The sequence below is a fragment of the Triplophysa dalaica genome, chromosome 3 (genome assembly GCF_015846415.1).
Source record: "Triplophysa dalaica isolate WHDGS20190420 chromosome 3, ASM1584641v1, whole genome shotgun sequence".
In the NCBI taxonomy this organism is placed as follows: domain Eukaryota; kingdom Metazoa; phylum Chordata; class Actinopteri; order Cypriniformes; family Nemacheilidae; genus Triplophysa; species Triplophysa dalaica.
The window spans coordinates 13,394,110-13,410,249 of record NC_079544.1 but is presented as its reverse complement, the minus strand read 5'-3'; the positions used below and the strand labels follow the sequence as shown (position 1 = coordinate 13,410,249).

Here is a 16,140-nt window from a genome sequence, read left to right as displayed (position 1 = left end):
TCTGTCATCATTTACTCGGATTGTTCCAAACCGGTATTCATTTCTTTGTTCTGCTAAACACAAAGGAAGATATTTGGTTGAATGTCCCGAATGCATTGCTCCCTATTTGAGTGCACGTGCCGCGTGTCTACATTTAAAATAATGAATATGTGCGCACAAAAGATGCAAAATGTGAATCGCCCCATAGTAGGGAAAATAAACATTATGTGAGTCAAGGTGGGATGAGATCTCTTACTGACATAATTCTAAATAACTTCCTTCACATTCAGCAGACCAAAGAAATGTATACAGGTTTGAAACAATCTGGAGTAATTTTTGGGTGAAGTATCCCTTTATTTTTAACTGATTTACTGTTTTCTATATTAAATACTCCTATTTACTGTAAATATATATATATATATATATATATATATATATATACTGTCTTTTATCGGTGTATAAAGGACATTCTACATTACATCAGAAACTAAATATTGATGCATGGCATTACATATACATACACAACAAAAAGTAAACCCAGCAACATCGCTGCTATCATAGGTAATCACAACATATGACATGCCTTTGATAGCATTTAACATGCATCATTTAGCAACTATGGACCATCAAAGTAAATCAAACTAAGCATTCCAGGGTGTCCAGCAACCACAATTGCATCGGTGGCAAAGCACTGCTGCTATTCACATCTGTACCATGTACTTTCCACAGCGTGCACTATGTGTGTAAGGCGCTGTGAGCACTGCTGCATGACAGAGGCACGCAGGTTGCCAGGCAGCAGAGGGAAGAGATATGTGCTTTCACATTTCCTCAGCGGAAAACACTGACATCACATTCAAGCAGGTGAATGCTGCAATGTACCCCAGATGAATGCTTGTTTATAACAAAGCCCCTTACAGAGGCCTTACCAAACAGCATGTCAATCAGTGCCACTACAAAGTACCACCCAAAAAGTGACGCACCTCTGATTTGTTAAGGTACGCCTTAGCTAACAGTCTTATAAATATTAAATTGGAGAAGACATGTTCTACGTAATCTGACGCAACTACTACACAACCGTGAGCTAGCATATAATAAACAATTATTGAATAGATTAATAAGATACACAACACAAAATTAACTAACTTATGTCGATGTGGAAAACAAAGTATAAGCGTATATCATTTCAGTTTTACTTTTGATGATTGCGCAATGATTGACACGCAGCCGTCTGAGTGTTTTCCTGTTGCGGAGTTCCACACCTACCAACAAGTGCAGACGCCGCCTCTTGGTTCTTCTTAGGGTTCCCATGATCCGCCGACCCATCTTTTTAGCATACCACACAGAATTGAGCATTGTGGGCTGAGGCTGGCGCGCGTGGGGTTCACGCTCTGATGAAATAGCGTTCCCTTCCCGACTCTGACCTGCCCCCTCCACCTTTACTCACGCAGGCATCTCAAAGCCAGTCTCTGCCCATTTCATGCCTGTAGATGATGGAAACTCACAGGTATCTGGGCGTATAGAGAGAGAGAGACAGAGGAAAACACAGAGACTGAAGCTGCCTGACACATGCAAAACTGCAGCAGAATTCAAGTGCTTCACAATCTCTGCAGCCCCTAACACGCTCCTCGGTTCACCTTCTTCGTCTCTCTCTCTTTCCCTCTCTCACTGCCGAGGCTTATGCAGCTCCTGGCACGCTGATCTGATCGCGGCTGTGCAGTGCTGGGATGTGAGCTCAGAGCAGAGCAGCGCAGACGGCTGCAGGTGCCTGCGATCGCCTCTTCAAAATGACTCAGCAAGAAGCTCAGAGAGCGAGACTGGATGCTTGGCTCGGCTGACACTGACTCTGCTCCTCTCTGATTGCTTGAATGAAATAACTCCAGAGGCTTGCGACGCAGCGCACACTCCGATGCTACGCCTTTCAACCTCTCTGACAAACGGCTGCAGTGTGCCTGTGCCTCCTTGTGAATGTCTCGTCTTCTCTTTTATCACTTGGCAGTGCTGACCTTCCCCTTCTTCTTCATACTGCTTTAGAAATAAAGCAGGGCAGCATCGTCTCCTGCGCTTGTGGAAATCCCTTTCTGATGCAGTAGATTCCAGAGACGGTGCTCTGGCACTTCCACCTTTTCGCATGTGACGCGCTCGTCTGATGATTTCATTAATGTGTGATCAAGCCATTCAAGTTCGGCTCGTGGGGAGATACATCAGGACTGACGTCACTGACGGGAATCAGCGCAAGACTCGTGATTTGTATAAGAACAGTGATTGAAGGACAAATCCTCACAAATCCATAACGACACTGCCTTTTCTTATACGTCCATAGGAAGAAATTGCAAACCATTTGTAGGCCTGGATATGAACTAGAGGTCAACCGATACCGATTTTTTTTAAATCTGGCCAGCCGATGACCGATAACAATAGAGTTCCAAAAAGTTACTCGCATTCTCAAGTACCATCATATTTAATCAATGAAATATACAAGGCTAGACTAAGAACGAAGGATAAACAGAATTAAAGTCTTACCATTTTCTTGAAGTTATCAGGTAGTTTATCAGGTAGTTAAATAGTTAGCAGGCAACCACAGTGTTATAAGGGTTTTTCCTGAGTACCTGAAAACCATACCTATGTAATAGAGTATCTGATTTTAACAGTACTTGAGTATTTTACTCATACTGAATGTAGGCTCAAAGAACCACTAGTCCTTAACAGAAAAGATACGTGTTAGTGAAAAACAAGAAACAGTCTTATTTATTTTCTTAAATCATAATAAGACTGAACACCTCAAAATTGCAACCAATCATGGTTGACACCATAACCTACGTCGATTACAAACACCCAAGACTCATTTTAGCTCAAGTGCTCATAAGTAAACCAAACTCCTTCAAAATGTCTCTTCAATATAATGGATAAATAAAATAAAGTTAAGTAGAATTAAAAAGTCAAAGCTTTTTGCACTGGACATGCTGGTTTTGGCCTCATCGCCAGCTGCAATCATGTCCTCATTTCACATATAAACCCTCCAGCGATTGACAACTACCTGATACTGCACTCGTATTGACATAAAGAAGCCATGTTGACAAGTTTAAGTTAGTTAGTGCAAAATCCACAAGATTATAGTACCTTCAATGCTCTGTAAATGGCAATATTAATTATTTTGTAGCAAAAATAAACTGCAGCAAAAAAAGATAGGTGCCGCAAAACTAAAATAGTAATTGTATTGCATTCGTCGTTACAAATGTAGTGGTGTAAAGAGTACAGATACTTGTTAAAAAATGTAGTAAGTTAGAGAGTAAAAGTTGCTAATATCTTTAATACTCAGTACAACTACAAAGTAGGCAAAAAGATACTTCAGTACAGTAACTAATTACATTTACTCCAATACTTTACACCACTGTCATTAAGTAAGACTGGTTACTTCATTTGGCTAGTGGGCCTAAAGTTAAGTGAAAATGATAAAAAAAGCTGAATGTAGGATGCGGAGGTAAAAATGGGCTTGTGGTGTGGAGTCGAGGTGGATGAGGGATGTTGCGAAACGTCCGAGAGAAAGGAGGTGAGGTGGCTTGACTACTTATAGGCTGTTAGGATAATTGCTGTGATTGTTAATCGAAAGCTAGCCGAGTTAATTATCTGCACATGCTCCTCCCGAACTTTGTTAATAAAACATAATTTAAATCAATCAGTCGACCTCTAATATGAACTTTCACTATATAAGTAGTAGTAGTAGTAAGTCATAACCTAATTCTACCTAATGCCAAAATCCACGATAAAAAGGAATTGCTATTGATCATACAGAACCACCTCCAGCGTAACATTTTACAGGCATCAGATTTGAACTAGAATACATAGCTTTCACGGATGATAATAATAATATTAATTCATCACATTTTTATTTAGCACTTTTCTGGGTACTTAAAGAGCTTTACACTGAAAGGGGGGAATCTCCTCAAACACCACCAATGTGGAGCATCCACCTGGATGATGCGACGGAAGCCATATTGCACCAGAACCCCCACCACACACCAGTTTATTGCAGGAGAGGAGACAGAGTTATGAGACAGAGTTACAAAGCCAGTTAGTATATATGGTGATGATAAGACGACCATGATATATAGAGGCGAATGGCCAAATGTAAATAAACATTAGCCATGCGGTATGGAAGCAGAGGAGCATTCAATGCATGACAGCAGGCACCAAAAGAAAGCAGGGTCAACAGCTTTCGCCCCAACAAAACACAGCCTGTTGCATTTAATACATGGTGATAGTTTTAGACGCTACAGACTCTAGACGAACATGCACGTAAATAAAGGAAAAAGGGGGTACATAGTGTGATGGGGTGATATCACACTGTAGCGCGAGCATTAAGCCTGCCTGCTAAAAGATATGCGACTCATCATGAAGCTGATTGATCACGCTAATCTCACAGAGATGACCAACACTAGACCGCACATGACTGACAGCCATATGACAAACACAGAACTGGCAAGCTGCAGTTTGGCTGCACTTAACTACCAGTAACACACGGAGATGGCGAATGCTGCTTGGCATGTTTGAGGCATGACTGTTACCTGGACGGTCACAGGACTTTGAGGGTACGGGTTGGAGAGGGGAGTAAGTGGAGGAGGGGTACTCTCCTCATTCACTACAGTAGACGGCCCATCGAAGATGCATTCCAGTGATTCAACCTACAGAGGGGCATTGAACTCAGCGAATTACAATACAGACTTGAACTTGGGTTAAAAGTGTCTATAAGCAGCATATTAAATAATATTTTAAAACTTACACTAGTAGGCTGCCTACCCATTGTACACAGTGTTTTGGGGTTCTTAGGTGATACAAATTCTACCCAAAATGTATCATATGATACGCAAACATACCTTGGATATAAAAAAATGCTGTATAGGTAGGCAGCTCACTAGGTCTGAGACACAGCCTTTTAGAGTTGGCAAAACGGAGAGTGATAAGGACGAACCATAGACTTAATGTATCACTGAGATGGAAATGTTAATCCAACGTGGCAACGGTGTGGACTATGATGGCTGTTATAACATACAAAAGACAAACTTACGCCATAACATCAATGTAAATACATTAATATGAATATAGAATGTCAGCTTTGAACTTCACCAGATAAGGAAAATGTGTTTTTGTTTATACAGCACCCTTACTATGAGCTTGAGCGGTCTGCACCTGCAATGATTTCAGTGTAACACAAGGTGGCAACAGAACCCTCCGCTGCTGTCAGGGGTAAAGAAAGAAACAAATCTACAATTTTTTTTATATAATTTTGACTTAGTACAACAAAAAATGGCAGGTGATTAATCACTAGGAATGGCGCTATCTTCTAGTTTGTAACTCAGAGCTATGTGAATATTATTAATATATTATATTCCACCTCAGGTGTTTAATATCTTGAAAAATGACTCGGCTACAGTGAAAGAAGACATCCTAGGATCAGTGGCGTAGCGTCTGTATATGATAGGTATGCAGTTGCATATGGGCCTAGAATTTTTTTTAGAGTGTAACAAACGACGAGCGCAATGTAAGTAAATAAATGTTTAATGTTTGACAACTGTATTATCATATATATGTAAGGACCGTTCACATGTCGCATGTAAAAACATGTGCAAAACTCTGACTGCGTCACTTACTCCCTCTTTCTGTCGCTTGGGAGTTCACACTCCCTTGGGGTCTGCCATAGTATTTGAGGGCGATTGACACGCGTCAACATTTTGATAACGCACCCGAGTAAACAACCCCTGTACAGTTATGTGCAACGTCGTTGCAAATTGACAGACGGGGCCCGTAAAAAAATTCTTATAAATGAGGCAACTAAACCAGTGTTGCGGTGTTTACAGGCTTTTTTCCTTCAGCGACTACCGTCATTTTGGATAAACCTTAATTTTCAGTGAGTGGAAAAATGTTCCTCTTCGTCTTCTCCTAACAGCAGCTTAAAGTTACTTGTAATTGAGTGAATGAATGATTACAAAACGGCCTAAGCACTTGTCATTGTTACTGCCTGGACGTATGAACATTTGTCAATAACTAGTATTTTATGTCTGATATTAGAAACATTAAATATGTTAACGACGTCAGCTTTATTGGGTATTAAAATACAGTAAGTTCAAAGAACGTGTACGTCGCGATGACGTCACAAACATGCAAACTAGCAAGTAATGTCACCTTTCACCACAGTGACGGATCAAAAAAGATTATGACAGATTTTTTACGAGCCTTTTTCCGTCAAAATGAGGGAAAATGGAAAAAGTCTAGCGCAACCTCTGCTTGGGATGCAAACCCCATGACCTTGGAATTGACCCTTCGCAAGTAGTTTGATTGACAGGCGATCTGACCAATCATAACGCCGATATTATGTGCCTCCGTGACTGACCGGCATTTTGTACGACAAACCTAATTATCATGACAAAAATCAGTGACAAATAAACTTGGTATAACATGAGTCATTAATCATTAATCTCAGAAACTAAAGTGCAGATTACAGAAATAAAACATAACTGTGGCTTTACCACACTCATTAATTTGATAATGCAGAATCACTGTCATAAACATATGATAAACATGTTGATTAAAACTAAAATACTTTAGTTTACTTACTAGACAATCTTTAAATAATAAATTAAAATGTAAACTATTAATATACATCTTATATATTTTCTTTTATGATTGTGTAAGTGATGCATGACGTTAGTAGTCTTGCCCGTTGAGGTAGCATTAATATTAGCACACACAACACCCGACACTGCTCATCATCATCCAAACATTTCAGCCAAAATAGTACCACAAAACTGACGCCACATTGCCACGTTCTGTCGAGCCTGAGGGCATTGTATAACAGGTCAATGTACAAATTCATTATTTTAAATGCAGACGCGCGGGAAGCGCGCTCTCTTCACTCGTAAGCAGTCACCACGAGAGAGCAAGCTCCCGTCCCGCATACTTTTGGAGAAAGCCGCGTGGCATTTCCATTGGATTTTCAATGCTTTTGAGATGGTACCGGTCTTCTCCGAGCAGGGTTGCATCAAATTGTACATCCCCGTAGTTAATCCCATTCTTTGAGATTAGAATTTTTTTAATCAATTTGTGATTTAATCGCAAATGCAATTAATTGTTCAGCCCTGGAAAAAAATTATTTTTTATGATTGTAATAGTTAACGGAGAGATATATAACCAGCTTTAATGGAAATTTACACTATAACGATAAACTTAAAAAAAGTTATAGCTTCTTCTTATAAAATCTTTCTAAATGAAGGAGTATAGCGGAGTCACATTACAACTATACAAATACAGATAAAAGACACGATATGTCAGGACTCGGGTTTGATCCTTGCTAACTCTCTATTTTCTTTTGTTTTGGTTTGGCTGTCACTTCCATGTGCGTTCTTGCACAGCTGCTCTCACTCACCCATTACGCTCTCTGGCGCACCTGTTCGTTTTCTCCTCATTAATTCCTTCCCTTTATATTCCCCTCTGCTCTTTTTCCCTTTGCTATTGTGTTTTGCTGTTTTTGCTTTTTGCCTTGCCCAGGACTCACATATATCTTGCCTAGTCGGATTCTGCTGCTTTGTGCCTAGTGTGTGCGCAGCTTCCTTTGTTGGTGATCGCCGCCTTTTGCTACCTGGACTGCTTTAGCGGTTTGACTTCTGCCTGCATGGTACCCCTGTTGCCTTTCTCTCCTGTTGTAACATCCGCGCCTCGGTTGACCCCTGCCTGTCCGGTTCTCAAGTTGGCGCTCTCACTCTGACCTCTGCCTGTCTGACCCAGATGTGGTCTTGCCCTGTTAACTACCCGAGTCCCGCCTCGGATGTCAATTGTTTAGTTTGTTCCTTTTGTTCAATAAACGTTTAAGCATCCAACAGCTTTTTGGTCTTTCTCTATCTCTCCAGTCACTGACACAATATTGTTGGAATCATTAATGTATTTATTACAGACGGAAGCGTTCAGGAAGTGGTGTTCGAGGCCCGATCTACATTTCGCCTCTAAAACTGTGCGGAAAACGAACTCCGAAAAGTTGAACTATTTCCATCTCGATGTGGCGCCAACGCGCCTAGAAAATTGTTAAAACAACGAATATGCGCGAGGAAAAGACGCAAAATGTGAATCAGGCCTTAAGGTGAAATATAATACTTATTGATATATTACTAACAAGTATGAGCAAGCAAATAACACTGATGGACTGTAATTCTTTTCTTTACTGAACAAATATTTAGGTTTACTTTCGTTTTCAAAAAAGAAGGATCAAGGCCGACCAAAACTCTGCCTGAAGTAACTCTCTCTCTAAAATTGTCCTTACTGGTTCATTCTCAAAAAACAGTGACTTTCTGACTTCAAACAGTAAAATAAAGTAATTCAGTTTTCATGACTAAAATTGTATGATTAGTGTTCACCGGCATGATTACATTGTTACCAATAATAATGGGCAACTTGAATCTTGTTCATTATTTAATTGTTTATTATTTGCATTTAGTTTTCTGTCATTGGTGTAACACCAGTGACAAATTCCCATGAAAGGCAAATTTTTCCAAAAGTCATCTCAAAACTAGAATGCAAAATCTATACATTATACCGATAAACATGTTTTTTTCCAATAAAAATCCTTCATAAAGTCAAAAACCAAAGCAACACCGATGATGCTTTACCATGCGTGTGCTTAAAGAGAGCATCTTCTTTGTTGACCTTTGACCTCGTAAGTACTTGCATATTTTTATTCTTTCAAAATAATAGTTTGTGTCACTAATCAACACAAAATCAACGGACAGATATATATTTTAAATTATTTGTAGTGATAAATAAATATTTTGGTTTGCATTTTTATGCATTTATTAGGCCCTATATTTAAGCGCTGAGTTGCGTATTAATGGCGAAATCGTGTAGATTTTTTTATTTGGAAGCTTTTTACATGCCTGTAAATCAAAATTTTGTAGTAAATATAAACACTTAATACACCACATTTAGGTTAGCTATACATCCATAAGCGTGACAGGAGTAGCATACTGCAGCGAGTTTAGATTTAACGTAACGTTATTGTCAGCTGGTGTGGATGCAAATATAGGTATACTCATTGTTACAGTTATCTCAAATCCTGAATGTATCCCTCGAATGCATATTGCAGACCTTTCTGTCTGAAATCAACATGTCATTTTTCCATAAATTCTTCCCTATTTTCCCAAAGAGTACAGAAATTTACATTGGGAGCACATGGCTGATACCGAAAGCTTGTCGGACATAGCAACAGAAATGAAGCGGGACGGGGTTTTGCGAAGGGTCAATTGCTTTAAGGAACAGAGACAGCTAAATCACATTTAGAAAGCAACCAAACTTTGAAAGACCAATAGAAAACATTGCTCATTATTCTGAATATGGAGGGTAAAGTATAGCTAAAGTCAGGGTAAAAGTGCTAATTAAAGGCTCTATAAGGAGATTTCATGGTGACTCTCACAACAGTCTGGGACGTAACCGTATTGACTTGGTGAAGGTGTGTCTGAGATGGATGATGGGTTGTGATGTGGGCTTGAGGAATGAAAAGTAACAGATTTAAGTGTGAGCAGTGAAGGTTATAAGTAGTGGCAGATGCTATTTGAAATCTGTGTGTGCTGCTTGCATAGACTCAGATCAGGACTGAGGGAAAAGCTGCGAGGTCATAAATCTAAAGGGTGGACCGTTTCCGTGTAACTCTGCGTTTTCTAAAAAGATGACGTCATACGCAGGGGTATTAAGTTTTCAGTCTGTATTCCCCAAACGATAATGGCAGTCTCCGTGCTGTTTGGTTGTGCAGCGTGACAGTCTCATAATCATTTCGTCAGCAAATAATATATTTACGTAAAAGCGTGTCAGCAGCATGAAGTTGCGCAGCACCACCTTGAGTATCATGGTATTTCTGTTTTTCATTATGTCCATCTATGTCAGGGAGTGAATTTGCATGTCCACTCGGCATCGGCAGAAAAAGGGGTATGAACGCCGAAAAAAATGTCTTACAAGTCTTTAGATAATTTTATAGCAATAAAAAGGATTGAAAACAACATACCGCCCAGCCATAGACACACATGTGGCTAGTAATCCCTAATCTGAAAAAATAACCATTCAGTGCACTATGGTTTAAAATCGAAACATGATACACAATGACCACGTAATCATCATTTACAACATCTTTACTGAGTACTGAGCAATTTGACCAGTAATAATGAATATACAGTAGAATAGATTATGTGAATGTAGCAAATAATGTAATGTAGCAAAATGCACTCGTAGCATGCAGCAAAAATGGCTGACCAAATAGAAATACTACTAAGGGACCTATGAAAGCATAAGACATTCTAAAATGTGTTTGTGTGTGTGTAAGAGAGAGAGAGAAATGAGAGAGAGGGCTGAGGCACACAAGAGTTAAAACAAAAAGTATGGCAAAGAATTTACACAACGATGTGATTGACAACATGGCAAATGTTGAAACAGGAAAACTAAACTGCAAATCCATATTTCAAGGCTTTGGGGGCATACCTTCATTGGGGAGATATGTGCCTGTGCCACGTAGCCATGGACATTCTCAATCTGGGAGAGGTTTTTCTCTGCCACCTGGACCAGCTCTGGCTCAGGAGCCTCATCGGTAAGCTGAGGCGAACTCTGCTCCTGTGGAGATCCTGTATCTTCATCATGCTGCCTGTACTTCTGCACAGAACAATAGACGTGTCAGATAAAACAACTGAGATTTGAGAATTTTATTTACAGATTAGAGAATTTAGTCTTATTCTCTGTGAGAACTGGTACACATATCGGAATGAAAGAAAAAATATGACGGTCTGAAAGAATCTCCACACATTTCATTATCTCACTTATATTCATTCACGACATCCACGTCAAGTGAATTTCCAGTTTAATTACACTCTGAACTGACTCTGTCTGTGTTTCTCTGTATGTCTGCGCAGTGATATAGATAAACCCAGGAGCTTGCAGCACGAGAAGACCCGGTCTGGCTAGATTGTATGGCTGTTGTACTAAAGTGATAATGTCCGAATTTGGCACATCAAGAATGTATTTTTAAACTGTATACTAAAGCAGCACGTTCACATTGCTCTAAGCACATGCAGAAAGAGTGTCTACAACTGCATGACAAAGTCTGTTTAATGAAAGTCATGCCGAATTTACTGAGAATTTCAGTAAAAAAAACAATTTCTTCTTAACTTTTTTTACTGTTCCTGTCACATAAGCATAGAACAAAGGAAAAACTTTTTAATGTGCAAAGCCATCATAACCAAACCGAGTTCGTACTGGATCGTGGGTGAGATGTATTGTTGCATCCCTAGTAAACAGGAAATATGTAACTGGTAAACAGATGTAGTTTCAAGAAATGGGCTTATACAGACTAAATAAACTGATAAAGGGCAAATAAAACGAAACAAGCTTGAGTAAATTATTTCTGGATTTTATCCCATTCCCAAAAATGACAATCCACAACCATAAAAGACATGTAAAATGTCAATGTTTTGGGTTTGGCTGAATTCCCCCGGCCTAAAACAAAGACGGTGGTTCCCCTGCCTCAGTAATACAGTGGTATCTGCTTACACAGAAAGGTAGCTGATGAGTTGTTTCCACCCAGGCAGAGGATGGGCACAGTTGCTATGGCAACAGGCTTATCAGACACTGACTACTCACTATAGGTGAACCTATGATTCAACAGCTCTTATTTAGAGCTGACACCAGGATTATTGGACCAGCTCACTAAGCCAGCTGTAAGCATTTGCTTGATGTATAATTAGTGAGCGTATTTGCATTTGTGCATTTGGCAAAATGTGTGCAAATGCCAACACGTACCATAACTTCATTAGTTTGTCAAAGCGAGTTTTTTCAACTGCATATTCTATTAACCTTCTTAAATGTACAGGCCTACGTGGGATGCATCACCTTCACTTCAAGTATGTTTGGACATGACAAACAGCACATTTAAGATGCAGTGTGAAGACAATGATCAACAGTATGGGCTGCTCTGTAATATACTTTGATTTTAATGGGTATCCACTCCATGATGGGAATACTGATATACTGTTATAAATCCCCTTGATGCATAAGCTGACTAGAAGAACAGCAAATTATTCATTTGATTCATTGGAACCTTTGAAGCCAGTGGAATGCTATTTTCTAAACAGTTTTAACTGAAATATTTCTTTAAACTGACATTAAGTAACCAAACCCTGTCACTAACCCTAGTGAACAATCTAAAGTCACAGGGTTTTCTAAAATACACGTATTTTTAATGTATGTCCACAGAGCTCAGGAGGTTATGTTTTATCTTACAATACAGCCATGATATACAATGCCCCCTGAACATCCCTTAATGGTTTTATTGGTAAGACTAGCATAAAGAATTCCTATCATTAGGGTTGTTTTGGAGGTGTTCAGTGTATAGAGCAGGTGGGAGGATGCACATGATAGAAGGGAAGAACTCTCAGTCTTCCCTGCTGAGCACAGAAGGAGGAGGATCTCCTGGCAACCACGACCACTCACAATTGACTCATGGTCCTCTGTGGATGAGGTAGGCAGCTCACTATTCAATCTGAGGCTTTTCTGGGAAACACCTGATACTCCAGCACTGAGGACTGGAATCCCGATAAAAAAATCCCAACAGCCACAGCTCAACATGAGGCTGCACCAGAGGTTGCTCTAGACTTTTTCATTGCCAATTTCAAAGCTGATTTGCAGATACATTTATTTATTTTTGAAACACGCTATTTGGCTCTAATGCACTCTCCTCTGTTGTAACACACCACTCTTTCCCCTGGCCTAGAGCAATGCCCGCCCACCGCCCATCTGATTTGCTGAAAGACACGAAGGCTGAAGACATTTATATTTACATTTAGTCATGTAGCAGACGCTTTTATCCAAAGCGACTTACAGAGAGTTCAGGGAGCAATAAGCGATTTGTCATACAGGAGCAATAATACAATACGTGCTAATACAAAGTTACTAGTTTCAACAAAAGCTAGATCAACACCTGTTGAAAGAGAGAGGGTTAGTTTTTTTCTTTTTCTGTCAAGTATTCACAAAAGCAATGGGTATTAAGTAGTATTTTTAATGTTGTGAGAGATTTGGTTGACCGGACTGAGTTAGGAAGAATGTTCCACCAGAAAAGGAGTTGTGGAGGAGAATGAGCTGGATAGCGATTTACTGCCCCCAGAGAAGGCAATACAAGACGCCGCTGGTTTGCTGAACGCAGGGTTCTTGATAGGGTGTAGGAGTGTGTGAAAGTATGCCGGAGAAGATCCAGTGATAGCCCTGTAGGCAAGCATTAGTGACGTAAATCTGATACAGGCTTCACCCGGTAGCCAGTGGAGAGAGATGATAAGGGAAGACACATGAGCACATCTGGGATGTTGGAAGATGAGGCATACTGCCGTGTTGTGAACCAGCTGGACGGGTTTGATAGCCTTTGCAGGAAGACCAGCAAGGAGAGCATTGCAGTAATCCAACTTTGAGATTAACAGGGCCTGGACAAGGAGTTGTGCCGCATGATCAGTAAGATAGGGTCTAACCTTTCTAACGTTGAATAAGGCGTATTGATGACCACGTTGTATTTGCAATGTGATGATTGAAGGACAGCTGTTCATCAAATATGACTCGGAGGTTCCTGGTTGTTTTAGAAATACACAGAAAGGATTGCCTTCTTACACTGAAAGCATGCCGTCCAATGAATCTGTCTATTACAACCTAAAAAACGACGTACAAACAATTTCTCTCATTTCTCTAATGCACCTCTAATGCACTCTAAGAACCTGTTTTTAACTGATGCTTGTCAGAGCGAGGTCTTATTGGTCATACTGGCAGGTGGGATGTTGCTTACGAGTAGTTGCTCACAGGTTTTAACATCAGCTCCCTATTTAAGCACAGGCATGTCCAGTGCACTTAATATTGAATTTGTGGAGAGTTGAAAATTAAAAAGCAGTGCTGTGCGTTCAATATTGGATCCAATAGGAATGGCACAGCAATCTCCTATGAGTAAAACATTTTTGTACTATACGTCACTATGTTTTGTTAGAGATCACTTGATGTGCCCTGAGCACTATTCGCACGAGATTAGTATCACATAGGGACCTCCAGTCATTTGTATTAATTGCAGAGGCAGTCTGTGATCTTAAGCCTGTGCGAATTGGGATCTCTGTGATTTGGTGGGCTCATATATAATTTTTCAAGGTTTTATCCACCGTTTGCGAATAATTGAGGCTGTTTTGAAGTATTTTGTATTATTTTTGGGTGCTGGGTGATTTCCAAAAGTTACAGGGAGTCACCTGTTTGTTTATTTATCATGGAAACTCTCATAACATTTGAGACCCGCGATTGTGGTTTATTTTGTCCAGTTCGGGATCCCTGGTCTCAAATGCGGACAGGTACTGTCAAAGTATAGGCAATATAAATAATACGCAAAGCCTTGTCATCACATCCGGGAAATAAGTCATTAAATTTGAGTAAAATCATCCTGTGCGAATGCATCACATGAAATATCACAGGTGGTATCCAGATAATACTAATGCCATGCAAAAACTTTGAATGGTGCTAATGTGTAACCTAACGTTAAGTCTCGAACCAAATTCACAGAAGGCTCCAATTATGCAAACTGCTATCCAATCAAAGCGGTGGCCGTTTACTTCCAAGTGTCTTCAATGCGGCACACTCTGCATTTGCAGAGCTGGTCTCAAAACCTGTGCTGAAAATAGCCTATTACTTATTGATTTTGATGTTTTTGGACGTAAAAACCATGCAAACGTGATAAGTAGACCTCATATTACAATCAAAAATAATAAAGAGCCCCAGTTCATCAGAATTTAATATATGAAACACCTGATCCTACTAAAGTTATAGTTGTGACTGGCAGGAAAATAATTTCTAGGAAATTATTTACAAAAAATGTTTTATTCATATTAATAGGACATGATGAATTCACCCGGCCTTGTGTTAACTAACAGGAAATGCAACTTGTGTCTTGTGTTACATGTACCTTCATTCTTGAAAACATCAAAATAAACCAGAAATGTACTAAACTACAAAAATTCCTAAGGCATTGTGGCGGGTGGAGAAATGACACGTACACCAGAACTTAAACACACACACCCCGGAGGGGAATTTATTTAAAGGAATATGTGTTCCCGTGGCCGTGAAGGATCTCCCAGGTGTCCGTGACTGGGTGACTTCGGTCCGGGAGGTTTAGAGGTGAGGTGAGCTCGTAAAGCTCGTGGTGATCTCCAGCTGGTGTGTGTTCTTCCCCGTGTTCCTTTGTGACTCGATCCCAAGGCGAACTGCCGGTCGTTAGTCCGAGCCTGCTTACGAAAAGGGAAGAGACACGTTAAAGCCTGCATACCATGGAGTCGTACCTCCCTCTGCTTTGGGTTTGTCAGGCTTTTATGCTGCCTCTCATTATTTCCTAACGACCGGCAGCTGCGCCTCAATGAAACCCTCTGTTTCCATGGCGACGCTGATTGTGCTAAGGGAGACTCGTCACATCCCCCCCCCCTAAGCGTTGTCATGGGTCGGCGGGACCTCCTGTCCATGGAAGAATGTGGTTGTAAGGGGGGTGGATGTCGCTTACCTGACCGGGATGTCCAACCTGACCACATCCTCGACAGACCGTCCGCATTGCCATGGGAGGCCCCGGCTCGGTGTATCACAGTGAAGTGGAAGTCCTGGAGCGCTAGGAACCAGCGAGTGATCCGCGCATTTGTGTCCTTTGCTTTGGCCATCCATTGAAGTGGGGCATGGTCTGTAACCAAAGTGAAGCTTCTTCCCAGAAGGTAATACCTGAGCTCCAGGACTGCCCACTTGATCGCCAGGGCCTCCTTTTCGACCGTGGCGTAGCGTGTCTCAGCGGGGTTGAGTTTCTTACTTATATATACCACCGGGTGTTCTTCACCCCCGTAGTTCTGAGACAACACTGCGCCTAGGCCTGTGTCCGATGCGTCGGTCTGGAGGATGAAGGGACAGCTATAGTCGGGAGCATGAAGTATTGGGGACGACGAGAGAGCCTCCTTCAGGGCTCGAAAGGCTTGATTCGCTTCTGCCGTCCATAGAATCTTCTCCGGCTGTCCCTTTTTGGTCAGGTCGGTCAGGGGGCTGGCGATTGATGAGAAGTTGGGGATGAAGCATCTGTAGTATCCCGCCAGCCCCAGAAAG

General features: G+C 40.8%; 1 protein-coding gene across 12 annotated transcripts in view; it reads right to left on the bottom strand.

Annotated features, from left to right (window-relative positions):
* Positions 1-16,140, bottom strand: part of dlg1b (discs large MAGUK scaffold protein 1b) — an 86,702-nt gene that overhangs the window by 34,408 nt on the left and 36,154 nt on the right. For 6 of the 12 annotated variants that reach the window (XM_056744002.1, XM_056744004.1, XM_056744008.1 and 3 more), the window contains 2 exons: positions 10,486-10,653; positions 4,542-4,658 (listed from right to left, as the gene is read on the bottom strand). In XM_056744002.1, coding sequence (XP_056599980.1) covers positions 4,542-4,658; positions 10,486-10,653 — 285 coding nt within the window. Of the gene's footprint in view, positions 1-1,242; positions 1,318-4,541; positions 4,659-10,485; positions 10,654-16,140 lie in introns of those variants that run through there. The other 6 variants (XM_056744005.1, XM_056744009.1, XM_056744006.1 and 3 more) reach the window with 2 other exon arrangements.